This window comes from Cololabis saira, chromosome 20, assembly GCF_033807715.1.
Source record: "Cololabis saira isolate AMF1-May2022 chromosome 20, fColSai1.1, whole genome shotgun sequence".
NCBI classification, from domain to species: Eukaryota; Metazoa; Chordata; class Actinopteri; order Beloniformes; family Belonidae; genus Cololabis; species Cololabis saira.
In genome coordinates this window covers 19,597,880-19,614,209 of record NC_084606.1, presented here as the reverse complement: position 1 = coordinate 19,614,209, position 16,330 = coordinate 19,597,880, and the positions used below count along the sequence as shown (strand labels likewise).

The 16,330-nt window shown below is 43.2% G+C and overlaps 1 protein-coding gene across 1 annotated transcript; it reads right to left on the bottom strand.

Annotated features, from left to right (window-relative positions):
* Positions 1–207: 207 nt before the first annotated feature.
* klc2 (kinesin light chain 2) lies at positions 208–15,846 on the bottom strand. Its single transcript, XM_061709784.1, has 14 exons — positions 15,769–15,846; positions 12,220–12,465; positions 11,780–12,122; positions 9,785–10,001; positions 9,024–9,213; positions 8,711–8,884; positions 8,502–8,601; positions 6,831–6,880; positions 6,608–6,675; positions 4,064–4,172; positions 3,615–3,764; positions 3,296–3,420; positions 2,884–2,941; positions 208–2,748 (listed from the first exon to the last, which is right to left on the bottom strand). The coding sequence occupies exons 2-14, from the start codon at positions 12,445–12,447 to the stop codon at positions 2,665–2,667; spliced, it is 1,896 nt and encodes a 631-aa protein (XP_061565768.1). The 5' UTR covers positions 12,448–12,465; positions 15,769–15,846; the 3' UTR covers positions 208–2,664.
* Positions 15,847–16,330: the final 484 nt, after the last annotated feature.

Sequence of the window (16,330 nt, the reverse complement as noted above, 5' to 3'; positions counted from 1 at the left end):
GTGGGGGCTCGGCTGTCGCTGAGACAGGAAGTAACAACAGACACTCACCTCTAACGAAGGCTCCACCAACACAGCAACACCCCGGCCTGCTCAAAGTTACACATAGCCCACCCTCTTCTTTGAAATGTTTGAAAGGATTTCTGCTCAAAAAGGGCAGGTCAGGAAGGTGTGAATGAAAACACGCAGGACAAAGCTTGAAAAGTGGAATTTTGTTTTTATTGGACCTTGGATAAAATACACGTTCAACTGACCCCATCAGAATCAGATCCAGGAAATCACCTGCAAAGTAGCAGTTCCCACGCTTGTACAAGACCGACACGCCTACAAATACGTCCCATCCCCGGCTAAAGGAAGATGCACTTATCTCCAGAAATATTTGGACAAAAAGCACATAAGAGAAACAATCGGATTCATCTTTGAAGCTTTGGATCAAAACCTTCCAGCTAAAATAGTCCGAGATAAATATTTACATCAGTAGTAGTTGTATTTTGCTCGTTCACGTTTATATGTGGATGGAGTTTATTATTCCCAATATTCCAGTTTTCTACAGAAGCACAGAGACGCTGAGTAAGTGAACGATACAGCAAAGACCCGACTGGCATGATGGCTTGTTTACAAGAAAAGAATCAGCTACAAACTTTACCAACTTATATTAAGGTCATGGACATGTGTGTGTGTGATTGAATGAATTTCCCAGCATTCTTTAAGTGTGAACATGTGGCAAACAGTAAAAGCAGACAGAAAGACATGAATCTCTACATTACTTGCTGTTAAAGCACTTTTCCTCCCAGAAACATCTTTCCAAAGCACTTTCATTCACTTCTTAACTCCTTCACTTCTTTCCTTCGATTAAAAAACTCATAACCAGCACAAACGTACACATTCGGAAACTAATCGGATAGTTCGCCCTTCTCAGAGTAGCTCCATCAAAGCTGATTTCAGGCATGTGGCCGTGATGCACAAGCACCAACGTGCAGCAAATGCCTTTGAAATCAACTCATTTTCATTTTATTATTTTTAAACAGCGTGTTTTAGACGTCCTTGCACCATCAGAGATGGTAGAAAGGTGCAAGAGAAGCAAAAAACAAGAGATATCTTGCCCATCTTTCTTAGCTGAGGATGTGATGTCACCTCAGTCTGGATTTAACTTGGCATGATGACACTAGTACATTCAGTGAACTGCTCTGTTGTTAATCATCTTATTTTGGTGGAAACTCCTTTTTCTCCTGGCTTTCCGAACAAAAACAACAGTCACGTTTAAATGCCACCAGACCTCACTAAAAGTAACATTCAGGTCACCAGTTTCCTGCACCTTCAAAATAAAAGCTCAACACCAAAAGAAGAAGTCAGCACAACAAAAATTCACCGGTCACATTTGTGAGGGTTCGATTGGGACTGATGAGATCCATCTGTACCAGCATTAAAAACAAAACTGAGGATTGTTTTGCACAAGTAGAAAAAAAAAACAATTCATAGCAACGGTGAGTGAAAAACAGAAACAAAAACTCACACAAAGGGAATGTTCTTAATAAGAGTAAACAGCAGCTGATGCACGGCACCAGCCTTGAACACAGGACAAGACTTGAATATCCCTGCTGTAACCACTGCTTTAAACCGTTTAAACGTCTCTTAAACCTAATTTTCTCACTTGTTGTCTGAGATACATCCCTGCTGGACTAAATCTTGAACGTTTTATTCTGGAAGTCATTTCAGACAATTTTTTCCAGATCTTGTCCTGCAGAAATGAGCCACAAGGCCACGAAAACAAACACATTTTTTGTTTTTCTGCTCTCCGCAGTAGTTAAACGGACATGTGCCCGACACAGAGCAAAACCTGGGCGGCCGTCGGCAGGTTTCAGTGATCAATATCGTACGTTTATCAGCATTTTGACGTTTTATTCCGGTGCCAATTTCTCTACTTCCTTTTAACCCTCTGTTTCTTTCATTAGCAGTCTCCTCCCTTCACACGCAGTCTCCCCACCCCCCCAGTTAGGACCCTCTTTGACCCATTCAAATGTAAACAAAAACAAAAAAAATCAAAGTGCACAATATACAAAGAATTAAACGTCAAATAATTTAAAACTGTATATACATAAAAAAACAAAAGGCAAAATGTGAGGTTGAGATGGTTAGTGCTAATGTTTCTTTGCCAATCCCAGAAAACTCGACACGTCTGCTTTCTCCCAACTCGTCTAACAGATTGTACCTACGTATATATTTATATATTTTAACCACCTGCGGTAGTCATGTAATGGATGGTTAGAGTAAGAAATGCTTCATGCTACGTGTGGAGGACATCGAGTGCAACGCAGCACTTTGAGCCGAGTGTCTGCACGAGAGATCTGGTCACGACGTGAACGTGTTGCTCTGCGGCGGTGCTGTGAGTCGATACCGTGATGCATTCAGGTGCAGACGTTCCGCTTTCTATAAAGCAGCATGCTCATAAATGTGTATCTAAATATTTGGGACCCATGGCAGCGGTTTGTACAGCGAAGCAGCAGCGACCGTGACATCATCGTGGTAACGCCTCTTTCAATGTCCTTTAAAAAAAAAAAGAAGAAGAAGAAAACAAAAATAATAATAAGCTGCAGGTGCCGAGTGTTCGATTGAAGTGCAGACAGCCTCTCCGCGTTGGGCCACTTGCCTCCGCGCTCTCCTGTCTCTCTACCCGACCAACGAGCAGCGTCTGGTCAGGTCCACGTTGCTGGCGCTCATCTCCCTGCGGTCTGAGAGGCCGGAGTCGGAGTCCTGGAAACAGTTTCTGCATGTTAACCGCTGCCTAAACCTCCTTCCTCCTTGTTAGCTGTTATTCCAGTAAAACTTTTTCTGAGTGAAACCCTGCAGCAACCGGGACAAACACGGCGGCGGTGGAAGCAAATATACCTGTGTGGTTTCCTCATTGCTCTTGTTCAGGAAGTTCAGGGAGCTTGCTCTCTTCATTCTGTGCAGAAAAACCAGAACGATAAACAATGAATATTGATAAATGCACCCAGAATTAATCAACCGACCCTAGCTGATTCAGTTCAGTTCATATTTATTTCGAGCGGTGCAACATTTACAACATAAGTGACCTGCATGCAACAGAAAATTAAGCGTATACCTTTAACAGTAGATGTGCAGGTTCAATATTCAACGTATTTCATTAACACCCTAGCTGATGAATTAAATGTTTTATGAAATGGCGTCCACGTTTTTCCAGATTGTTCATGTGTGATCCAACCAGAATCATCAAGTTTTCCAAAAGCATTCATCTCATTTAACTTCAACTGCAGCTGCTGAGGTGTGGGACTCTCACCCTGGGTTGCGGGGTTCCTGAGGTCCGCTGCCCTGCAGCTTCTTCACCAGCATCTCGCTGCTCCTCCTCAGAGCATCCCGAATCTTCCCGAAGGAACCACTGCGGCGCAGAGAGCCGTTCCCATCCTGAGGACGAGACAGAACCTTTTAATCAGAGAGCTTAGAGGATTAGCCGTCACTTTCCACTGATTCTGGTTTGATCACAGCAGACGTCTAAGAAATAAACCTTAACTACAGAAATGTGTGTTTTCCTGCTTAGAGGTTCAGAGTGAACTTAAGACTGATCTGGTTAGAAGTCAGATGAATATTCAGGGACTTGCCCCGTTCCACTCGGCGGAGTCGTCGCCCTCCCCGTCTCCTCGCTGCCCCGGGCCGTTGACTCCGTTGCGACTGTGTCGGCGGTCGCTCCCCCCGCCTCCCCCGTCCTTCAGCAGCTCCATCACCTTACTCTGGTTGATTGCGTCGGTACCCTGAGACCAGACAGACGCACGCGAGACAAAGGGAGACGACAGCTGAGCAGACGGAAAAGAAAGTTACAGCTTTTAATACGACGTCTTACACAGCAGGAGCGCATTCTTAGACTTTCTTTACCTGGCGTACAAGCGTAAGCTCTGTAAATCACTTTGGTGCAATTTACGGGATCATCAACCACAGTCTGAAAGCTTGATGAACTAATCAGGTTACTTAAAAGGAAAAAGGAAACCCTGCCAACGGTCCGGACAACCACTGCACCGGCAGGATGGGGTCTCTCGGGCGGTTTGGGCCGTACCTGTTTACGTGACTTGCTGGCGCACTCCTCCAGCGTGTCCGCTGCCTCCAGCTTGCCCTGCCGACGGTACAACGCTCCCAGGCTTTTCAGGGTGGTGTTCACAGTCGGGCTGTTGAACCCAAACACAAACCAAATTGGTATTTAGATGCAGAAAAAAAAATACAGCCTGGAGAATCTAATTTCCAAAAATGATAATTAGTGGAGGAACTAAAACGTAGTTTAGGCTCATTGATTAACCTCCAACTAAACATAAGTTCCTGTCTGTGGTTTAACAACCGTTACCATCTAAAACCATTAGTCTGGATGAGATGGCATCTAGAAGAGGGATCGGTGGCCCAGATGAGGGAAACGTTTGTGTCAGAGATTCAAATAACAGTCAAGTATTTTTATTTTATTTCCAGTTTTAAATCAGTTAAATCTCGACAGTGAAGCCATTCCTTTCACTCCTGAAAACCAGCTGCCTGGAGCCATAACGCGAGCTGAGGACACTGGGATGTTATGATGGCGCTTTAGTGACCTCGTACTTTACAAGTGGCACTTTCACTTTTTTCTGGGACAAACAGAACTGAGAAGAGAGATTAGCTAATCTAAATGTGTCCCGTCTCTTCAGCTTCATATCACACCACTTTGATAGGTCGGATAGTGGAATGTGTAGATACGTACAAATGTCTTGGTACAGTAAACAGTACAGTACATGACATTTGAGGCAAATTGTGAGGCTGTTTATAAAAAGGGTAACCAGCATCTTTTTTGCCTGAGAAAACTGTCTGGTTTGGAAATTTGTCTCTTAGAAAGTCTGAACCAGATGGTGAAGTGGTCTAGTCAGATAACGAGAGAGCAGCAGATGAATCTGGACATGCTGTTTTGCAGACAGATACAAAGGCTGTCTGGATGTATTTTACATGAAACCTCTCATCCACTACATGACCACTTCCAGCTACTTGAACCAGGACGCACGTATAGAGCACCAAAATGCAAAACCAAACCTTTTAAACATAGTTTTATACCTACTGCTATAATCCTCCTAAATAAATGTTATGTTGTGATTATGGTTTATGTTCATGTTGTATGTATGTACTGATGTTTTCTTGATGCTGGACTCGCTAGACCAGGGGTCGGCAACCCAAAATGTTGAAAGAGCCATGTTGGACCAAAAACACCAAAAACAAATGTGTCTGGAGCTGCAAAAAATGAAAAGTCTTGTATAAGCCTTAGAATGAAGACAACACATGCTGCATGTTTTTATATTAGTTATAACTGGGGGAAGATTTTTGTTTCATTATGCACTTCGAGAAAAAAGTCAAAATGTTTAGAAAAAAGTTGAAATGTTGAGAAAAAAAGTCTAAATTTCAAGGAAATAGTCCAAATTTCATGAAAAAAGTCGAAATGTCGAGAAAAAAGTTGAAATGTCGAGATTAATGTTGAAGTACAATCTCGAGAAAAAAGTCGAAATGTCGAGAAAAAAATCTAAATGTTTAGGAAAAAAGTCAAAATTTCAAGAAAAAAGTTGAAATGTTGAGAAAAAAGTCAAAATGTCGGGATTAAAAAGGGAGGAAAAAGGAAGAAACAAAGAGGAAAAAAAGGAAAAAGAGAAGAAAAAGGAAAATAAGAAAAAAAGAAAAGAAAAAATAAAGAGAAAAAAAAAGAAAAAAAAAGGAAAAAGGAAAAAAGAAATAAAAAGAAAAATAGAAAAAAACAAAAAAAAAAGGAAAAAAAAAGGTCAAACATTTTTGAAAAAGCTCCAGGGAGCCACAAGGGCGGCGCTAAAGAGCCGCATGCGGCTCTAGAGCCGTGGGTTGCCGACCCCTGCGCTAGACCAACTTATTGCAAATTAGGGTAAATTCACCTTCAGGTACAAGAAAGTTGAAGTAAACTGATAAGTTAAACACAGATTTCATCGCTGAACTATTTAAAATTTGTCTTTGAAGAGCTAAAAAAAAGGAGGAAAGTCTACAAGGGAAGAGTTGAGTTAGAGTTGCATGGTTATATCTAAAAAAAGAGTTGTTCACTCTTTTTCTCCCTAATTTCTTCGCCTCTGGGACACTGAATGATTCATGCTGCGCTCACGACTGTTTATCGCTGCAGAAAAACGACGTCTGATTGAAAACTGGCCCCAAGAGCAGAATAATGAGACAAACACCTGGCAGGTTTTGGTCTGTTGCCTTCGACTGAGTGGAAACAGACTCATCGTGTCGGGAAACGACAAACTCAGAGTAAGCACTGAGAGAGCAGCACCTGCTTGATGTTATTGATCGTTAACAAACGTTAACAGCATTTGGTGTCGAACAGAGACGTTTCTGCTTCTCCACCCGCTGACTCAGGTTTGCAGAATCACCTCAGTCATTCAAGGACAACTGTGACTGCAGTGATGAACTAGTAACAAGCCTTATTGTGGTAACGAGTGCAGCATGAATAAGTCACGGTAATGATTGCAGCAGCGCCGTCCTCCCACAGTCTCACAGGACTGTGGAAATACCCATACTGGCTTTTATTATTTAGGTTTTCTAGTCGCTTATTTCTGGTAAATTCAAACGTCAGCCTCACCTGTCGACCTTGCAGGCCTTATACCAGCTCCCGTACTCCACGTGAAGGCTGGAGTCTTTGGGTTTACCCTGAGGAAGACGGCAATATACAATGAGATACACAGAGATGGAGATCAAGATGAAACTGTTTGGGACATGATGTCATTAAACAGCAAGTTAAAATGTCTCTGTTGCCCCCATCTGTGGTGCAGCTTACAGATGAAAGGTCAGGCTAAATAACTGACCTTGCTCTCCTCCCTCTCCTCCGCGTGCATCCATATTGGCTTATTGTCATCTGCAAAATGAGCACAAATGAAAAGTTACACAACTGGCATTAAAGATCCCCTGACTGATGTAATTCAGCGTGTAAACGCGGCTTCCCATCCTGCCAGGGCCCGCTCTCGTGCTGAACATGTGAGCATGTAAAGGCTTGACAGGCTTAGCGCGGGAGGCAGGAGGGAAACATCAACATTAAGCCGCTTCACACGCCAGCGTATCGCAGAATAATCCCGTCTCCCGCTGAGAGCTCGGCCGACGCACGACTCTGGGCGTGCTCGGAGCAGAACCTGCAGGATGCGGCTCTTGTCATAGTGAAGATTTAGCTGAGCGTGACTGTAAATGGACACCAGGAGCTGGCTCCTCCCGGCATTGTCCCGGCGCTGCATCAGCGGGTGGTGGGGGGTGGATAGACTCGGTTCAGAGTGACTCAGCTGTTTGACTGCAGAATTTACCGTATTTTCTGGACTATAAGTCACGTTTTTTTTCATAGTTTGGCCGTAGGTGCGACTTATGTGTGAAATTATTAACACATTATTACCGGTATATAATTTCACATGTTATTTTCACTCTAAACCGCAAAGGGGCGAACTGCAACTGATGATGAGTCTGATGTAAGCTGCATAGAAGAGGAAGCGCTGCATCTTCCACCTCCGGAGTTAGCGTAGTTGTTTAAAAGTGACACCGAGGAGGAAGATTTCATTGGATCTTAGTTATTTGGAGCGACACGGATGGTTTGGTAAACTTCTTAGCATGTTATTTATGCTATAGTTATCTGAATAACTCTTAATGTGTTAACTTAACATACCAGGCACATTCTCAGTTGTGTCATGTAACGTAAGCATCCTGTACAATTATTCAGCCTGTTGTTGCCTCTATTCTATCTTTATTTTAAATTGCCTTTCAAGACGACATGTCTGTTTTTGGTGTTGGATTTTATAAAATAAATTTCCCCCTTAAAATGCGACTTATACTCCAGTGCGACTTATATGTTTTTTGCTTCTTTATTATGCATTTTATGGCTGGTGCGACTTGTACTCAGGAGCGACTTATGGCGCTTTTGCATTAGTCTCACTTCTCCTCGGTTCTACCCGCTATGGCCCCATTTTGCGCTTTCGCACTAGGGCTGAGACGGGTAAAGCCGCTCCAAGTCGATACAAGGCGAGGTTCTTTGCGGGCTGAGCAGGGACTATATCTGACGTCATCACCCTCCGCGCCTCTGATTGGTCGGGGGGCGGGGCCGGCAGACGTTTGAATCAGGAAGCGGGAGTCAGAGCGAGAGCGACCCGCGGCTCGCGGCGATTTTATTATAAAGCGCAAAACGTCTGTTTGGTGATCCAACTCTGAGGTGCAGATGTTCATAAACCTGGTGGCTGTCGAGAAAAAATTTAAAAAAGGGTGTAGACGGGCTGTTTTACTCTCAGCCGCTCGCGGCTCCAGCTGATTTCTCATCAGCGCCGACATGAACAAAGCGGTTGCGCAATCGAGTACGTCACAGCAGCTTCACCCCAACCTGCCCACTTCTCCCCTGGCAGTGCGAAAACACACGTGTGGAACCGTGCCTTACCGCGCCGAGCCGAGCCGGGCTCAGCCGATACTAGTGCAAAAGTGGCTTTATAGTCCGAAAATACGGTACTTACTGTTGACGGACCCGAACTCCTTCTCGTGCGCCCTGGTCAGGATCTCTTTGTACAGGACTTCAGCATCCTTGAACTTCCCCTGCTTCAGGTAGCAGGTGGCCTGAGGAGACACAGCACCGATCCAGGTTTATACACCAACACCTCACATCCATCTGAGCCCACCGCTGAGATGCAGAGACAATATCAAGAGTCCGGCATTAAAGTCCCACCAGGTTGTTTTTGGTCTTGGCCACGTTGGGGTCATCCGCTCCCAGCTTGGACTCGTAGATCTCCAGCGCTCGTCTGTAGTAGTACTCCACCTCGTCGTACTTGCCCTGGTTCTGGCACAGCAGGGCCAGGTTGTTCAGCTGCTTGGCCACATCTGGATGGTACTTCCCCAGCACCTGGACACAGCACCGGACCCATTCATGCACATTTGCAAGGCAAACCATGACTGTGTCAAGTTTGTATTCGACTGCAGGCAAATAAGAACAAAACTGAAGAAGGACATTTCAGTGGCGTCTAAGCGGCCCCGGTCCTCACCTTCTCTCGGATCTCCAGGGCCCGCTTGCAGAGCGGCTCGGCCTCCTTGTACTTGCCCCTCTTGCCGTACAGCACGGCCAGGTTGTTGAGGGTCGCAGCCACGGCCGGGTGGTCCAGACCCAGCGTCTTCTCCCTGATGGCCAGGGCGTCATTCAGCAGGTGGGCGGCGTCTTTGTATTTGTTCTGGTCCCTAGAGAACAAGAGAAAACAGTAGGAATGGGCGATATTTTACCGTTCACGATATACGGTCAAAAAAAGAATTCGTCATCTCGCGGTAAAAACGATAAATTCCCGTTGATGACGTTTTTGTGTAAAGTTGATTTATGGTTCTGTGTTAAATCCACGCACAACGTACGTGAAGGAAGGAAAGAAAAGAAAGACAGAAATGAGCAAGAAAGAAAGAAAGAAAGACAGAAATGAGCAAGAAAGAAAGAAAGAAAGAAAGAAAGAAAGAAAGAAAGAAAGATTCCCATTGATTACGTTTAGTAGCATTCAGTATTCTTTTAGAGCAGTGATTTGGGGGCTCCAAAGACTGAATGTGGTGATAGATTTATAGTTACAAAGGTGGAGTTGAATTGGTATTTTTTTTTTATCGTCATTTTTATCGTTATCAGGATAAATGCCAGAATTTATTGTGATCATTTTTTTAGTCCATACCGCCCATCCCTAGAAAACATACAAAAATATTTAATAAAAAGGACAAGTGAAAGAGTGTTTCACTTGTGTTTGTGGTGGATACGACGCCCCCCTCCCCCTCCCACCTGTACACCAAGGCCAGGATGTTGAGCATGGTGGCCACGTCCGGGTGGTCGTGTCCGGACGTCTTCTCCAGGTCCTCCAAAGCTTGTTTGCAGAGCGGCACGGCCACCTCGTACCTGCCCTGGGAGGCGTACTGGATCACCAGGTTGTGCAGCGTCCTGAGGCGTGCCGGGATCTCATAGCCGCCCTGCTGGGCCGCCACCTCCCCACTGGGCTGAGCTGGAACACAGACAGACACATCGGGAAGATAAAAACACCAGATAAAGAGCTTGTTTATTGAACTTGGAAAGTTGTTGGGTTTTTTTTCCACATATTTTGCTTGAAAAGAGCACAAACAAGTTCCTTTTATCAAAAAAGTCAATGTTAGAGTTTGTCCATATTGAGCAAACCTTCAGTCAAATCTCCTCCAGTAACCTCACAGCACGTTTGCTCGTTGACAAAACTAAATAAGTTCTTGTGCTTAACGCATGCTGTGTTCACGTTACGCCGTCTTACCTTTTTTTCCTTATTTAGCTGTAAAGAAGACTAATCCTCCGACTCAGCTAGTCTAAAGAGCTCAAGTCTTTCAAAAGAGACCGGATTGCACTGCTCAGTGGGTTCACCGTGTATTCCCTCTCTTGAATATATATAATTTAAAAACAAACAAGGGCACAAACCCTCAGAGATGCATCGGCGGACAGTCCTCCATGAATAAATAAGAGCACGGATGAGCACGCTGCCCGGATAACGAGGAGGAAAACTAAACAACTGACCTTCTTTCATATCTGCATGTTGATTCACTTCAGTGATGCTTTGTTTTAAAACCAAGACAAGAAACAAACTTGTTCCTGATTAGCTTAAAAAGACCTTCATATCCATGCATTGGCCAGTCCTGGATGCTGCCCCCCCTCAAAATAAAACAATGATGAATCCACCGCTCACAAAAGGATGTTTCTCATGATTAACTGTTTGCCTGTATTCATCTTATCAAACACTGAAACCACTTTGGCTCAACCAACTGCTGATGTGCATCTTTCATTACAATAAAAGCTCTTATAAGATTAGGAGGGTTTTTATTCAATTAAAATCAGATGGGACTTTAATGTGACACCATGACTGGAGCATTAAGTGTGTAGTAATGAGCTTGTTTGCTACTTTGTTTATCCAACTTCCTGGCACACGGCCTCTGAAATCCACTGTAAGGCGCTTCGTGGAGACTGTTGAGCGGTAAAAAAATTAACTAATAAAGCCGAAGTAAATAAAACCCTCTGCTTCCGTCTGAGGAAATGCAAAACATCTGTGCCGGAACAACAACACTGCTTTGACGCTTTGCACGTTCAAAACAAAACTCGCCTGCGTGCTGTTCATTCAGACCTCTGCAGGAATGAGACACTTGTTTCTCTCAACATTATCACTAAAAGAGCGCAAACTAAAACCAATATATATATATATTAGGGCTGTGCGATTAATCGATTTTAAATCTAAATCGGATTTATTAATCACAATCGATGTTAAAAAAAGGAAAATCGGAAAATCGATTTTCCTTTTTTGCAGCTGGCTGCATTACAGACAGAGCTCGTCTAGTCATCTTTGTTTGGTCAAGAAAATGGTAAATGTTGTCACTTTACTAAACTCAAGGAGGATTTACAGTATCTTTCAATTGCACTTCATTCCCAATATGGACATGTGTTTGCTATTTTTCTTTAAAAATAAAGATAAAATATTTGAAACAATTTATTCCATTGTCTTTTGTAGTTTTACCAAAAAAATCGAAATTGAAATCGAAAATCGGGTTTTCAGAGAAAAAAATGGGGATTTTATTTTTGTCCAAAATCGCCCAGCCCTAATATATATATATATATATATATATAAAAATGTGTAAACACTGATCTACCCTCTACCCCAGAAACACAACTTCTAGCTATCCGTCGTCACTACTGGCAGTGGATAAGGATTTCATTGGGATGTTTTAGGCTTTGAACCAACATTTGAAGAAGAAAAGGCTGCCGGTGTCCTACCTGGTCCCTGGTCATCGTCGTTGGGGAACAGGTCATCCAGACTGTCCTTGGACGTGTCTCCTCCTCCGCCCCCCCCTCCTCCTCCTCCTCCAGAGCTCTGGCCCTTCTCGTCCGACGGGGACACGTCGTCGTCGAACTTCTTGATCTGGTTCATGAACTCCAGGTGCTTCTTCTCCTCCTCCAGCTGGGCGACGCTCTGCTCGCTGCGCTGCAGCTTGCACTGCGTCCCCGCCAGCTCGTCCCTCAGCCACTGGTTCTCCTGGCAGAGCCGGCGCACCTGAGTGCGCAGCTTCTGCTTCTCCGACTCCACGGTGCTCAGGTGACTCGACAGAGCGATGATCACCTGCAGGAAAATTCAAAACAGTTCAAATCAAAAAACTGCTCAAGACGTTCAACTAAACAGTTTTTTATTAAACAAAAGCTCATACTCAAGGTCTCACCTGCGCCTCTCCCAAGCCGAGCTCGATGGCCTCCAGACTCTTGCGCAGCAGCCCGGACTTCTCCTGGGCGATGGGCGGCTGGGTGCAGTCCAGCAGGGAGTTGAGGAGCTGGGTGTGCTCGCCGCGCAGCGTCTCCAGGCCCTGCATGACGGCCTTAGTGTTGAGGACGATCTCATCCTGGCTCAGTCGCTCAAGAGCTTCTTCACGTGGATACACCATGGTGGACATTGCCAGGTTTCACACACACTGTGCAGGGAAGGTTAAAACAAAAAAACACAACAATCAGCTCTTTGTCTTTCCCCTCTCTGCTGCTCAGCACTCGGTGCTCCGACCACTTCCTCCTTCTGCTGATGGGATTTACTGAAAACCGAGAGACTAATCGGAGGATGGAAATACGAGACGCAAGAAGAAACCAGCTGAGAGCAGAATTTATATAAATATCCTGCAGTCGGGCAGGAGATAAGGGGAATAATCTCAGCATCCACTTGTGCGACCGTAACGAGCACTAAAGCACAGCATGTGCCACAGATACCAAGTAAAGGCCATAAAGCACATTAAACAGTGGAAGTATAATCAACTAAAGGTCCCCTGATACACTAACTACTTTACATAATGTAAATAAAACTGAAAACAAATGGATGAATGACATGAAACATAAGGATGCATCAAGTTTAGGACTTTTATTATCCTCTAAACGAGAGGTCAGTGGTGAAATGATCCCGGGGGTTTGAAACAGACATCTGTCACTGACAAATAAATTACATGGAGAACTAATCAGCCAGCAGGGGTGCCCTCATGAAAACAGAGAGAGATAGCACCAAACATCCCCGTCACAAATAACTAAAGAAAGGATTTAAGTGCAGAAAACTCCCACTGATGGTGAACAAAGGACCACAGTTACACAACCGTCCAGCAAAACTGCTCCACACAGGAATAAAGTCAAGTCCCTGGCTTGATTTAACTTCTGATGCTGAGCATCTCTCATGTGAACAATACTGAGGAGTCTCATCCACCAAAACCAGATGTTGGGGGGGGTCAACAGATGACAGATGAGCTGACCTCAGTGGAGAAACAAATCCTGATGATTAAATCAGTCTGTGCCTGCCAGCAGCAGCAGGACAGATCAGGGGCGTCAATTGGGTATGAAGGTACGGCAGCCGCCACACCTCGGCTTCAAGGGAAGATGTAAATGTTTGTTTTTTAAATACATTTATGGAATTACTCTGTGTCTATTTGTATTGATTATTCTATTACTTAATACATATAATAACTACAAATGCAAAGCAGAACAACATGATCGATTTCACTAGTTGTTATACACTGCAAAAACTCAAAATCTTAAGAATATTTGTCTCATTTGTAGTTAAAATGTCTCATTTTTAGTAAAAAAAAAAATCTCATTACATTTAAGACAAGACTCAAAAACAACCATTTTCATCTGTTTCAAATAGATTTTCACTTAAAATAAGTGGAAAAATCTGCCAGTGGAACAAGATTGTTTTGCTTGTAATGAGAAGATAAATCTTGTCCAACTGGCAGATTTTTCTACTTATTTCAAGTAAAAGTGACAATAAGATGTGCAATTATACAACGACAATAAGATGTGCAATTATACAACGACAATAAGATGTTCAATTATACAACATGTGCAATAATATAAGATGTGCAATATCTGTCAATCTGCCAGTCTACCTCACAACACTCCACCTGCTTTTCTGCACTGTTTCTTAACTGTATATACTGTTCATATCCTGTATTTATACATATTTTATACGTATCTTTTTGTATTTTTTATATATTTTTTATTTCTGACTTTTTCAGTCTTTTTACCCCTCCCCTACACGTGTGTGCTAAGTGTACTGCTGACAACAAAATACGTTTCCCCACTGAGGGAGAAAATAAAGGATATCTTATCTTATCTTATCTTAAAATTTACTTGAAACAGGTGAAAATGGTCAAATAACAAGTTATTTTTCTGGTGATGACTCTTGTTTTAAGTGTAATGAGATTTTTTGACTAAAAATGGGACATTTTAACTAGAAATAAGACAAATATTCCTGTAAGATTTTGAGTTTTTGCAGTGAGCGAGACTACTGTCTATTTGTATTGATTATTCTATTACTTAATACATATAGAATAACTACAAATGCAAATCAGATCGATTTCACTAATTATTATACACTGCAAAAACTCAAAATCTTAACAAGAATATTTGTCTTATTTCTAGTTAAAATGTCAAATTTTTAGTCAAAAAAAAATCTCCTTACATTTAAGACAAGACTCAAAAACAACCATTTTCAAGTAGATTTTTTACTTAAAATAAGTGGAAAAATCTGCCAGTGGAACAAGATTTTTTTGCTTGTTTGAGAAGATAAATCTTGGGGAAAATGGTCAGATAAGTTATTTTTCTGGTGATGACTCTTGTTTTAAATGTAATGAGATTTTCTGACTAAAAATAGACATTTTAACTAGAAATAAGACAAATATTCCTGGTAAGATTTTGAGTTTTTGCAGTGAGCGAGACTGCATTTGAAAAAGTTCCAATTTTCTTGACCACACAGATAAGCTCCATATCAGACTTCTGTGATGAGTATTTGCTGGGCGTGTTGATTGATACTCTAGTTAAGTTATGTGACTCGTAACCTTGCCATACCTTAGCTTCCACTGAATTGACGCCACTGCCAGCAGCAGCAGCAGCAGCAGCAGCAGCAGGACAGATGCGGAGGCTCCACATCGTGACTTTCCTCCACCTTCGCAGCTGTGATGATGGAGGCACCTGTCCTGCCCCCCCACCCCACCAGCTCCCCCTCCCACCCGCCTCATTCACACACTGCAATGCACCAATATCCACTCTTGCCTCCCCAACTCCTCACATCTCCTAATGCAGGAGCGGAGGAGGTGAAGCAGCGACACCAGCTCGACGCCGGCGCTCATCTGCACCGGGGCCATTTTAGGTGGATGATGATGAGGAGGAGGAGGGAGGAGGAGGAGGAGGAGGGAGGATGGTGGAGGCCCGAGGCCAGGGAGGGGGGATGAGGCTGCACATCAACGGAGGTGACCGACAAGGACGAATCTATCCCAAATAACCCAAACCAACCATCTCTGTTCCGAGAACAGAGCTGTGTGTAAACAGCTCGGCCCGGACGTCCAGCCTAAAGGCTGATTTATGGTTCCGCGTCACACCAACGCAGAGCCTACGGCGTACGGTGCGCGTCGCCGCGTCCTCTACGCCGTACCCTACGCCGTCGATTTAACGCGGGACCATAAATCAGGCTTCATACACATGAGATGCCAGATATAGCACCTGCTACATGGGAATACTGATTAAAAACGGTATTAGTTACATTAGGCATAAATAAATCAAATAACCAGGGGGAAAAAAGCGTTATTTCACTACCAAAAAAAAAAAACCCAAACAAACGCCGACTGTAGATCACATATATGCTTAAATTGCTGTCTGATTGTTTAAAAATTGTACACGTTCATTTCTACAACATGTAAACAGCTACAGACTATGTTATCGGGATAAACGCGATGGATGTTTGTTACCTTCATCGAAAACAAGTGCGATGGTTTCCGACTTTTCCCGTGAAGCTGCTGAATGTTGTGATGCTCCAGACGAGCTGGTGCAGGGAGGAAAACTGCTTCCGGTGGGGGTTTCAAAATAAAAGCCAGCCACATACAACACCACCGTCGAGTTTTACATATCAGGAACCAACAGTGTCCTTTTATTTCTTGACATTGATTATATTAATGTTTCAAGTCAAAATTCTGCTAAAGGTTTATGTATTATTGACTTAAAAAAGTATATTTAATTTCATGGGTGCAGATCCAATTTCTGAAAAACATGAATTGTCCCCCCCAATATTAATACCCTAAATTATTCAAAATTGAACAAATGTATTTTCAGACTTAAAGGTTGAATATGTAGAATATTTATTAAAAATATATTTCTAAAAAAATAATACATCCACGGTGCGTTTTGAGGTGTACAGAATGAAAGCAATGGGTCCTTTTTTTTTTTAACTGTTTACCAGCATAACTGTGTTAAAACATGATCAGTTAGTTTAAACAACTTGTTTAGGGCTCCATATTTCATCCATATATCAAT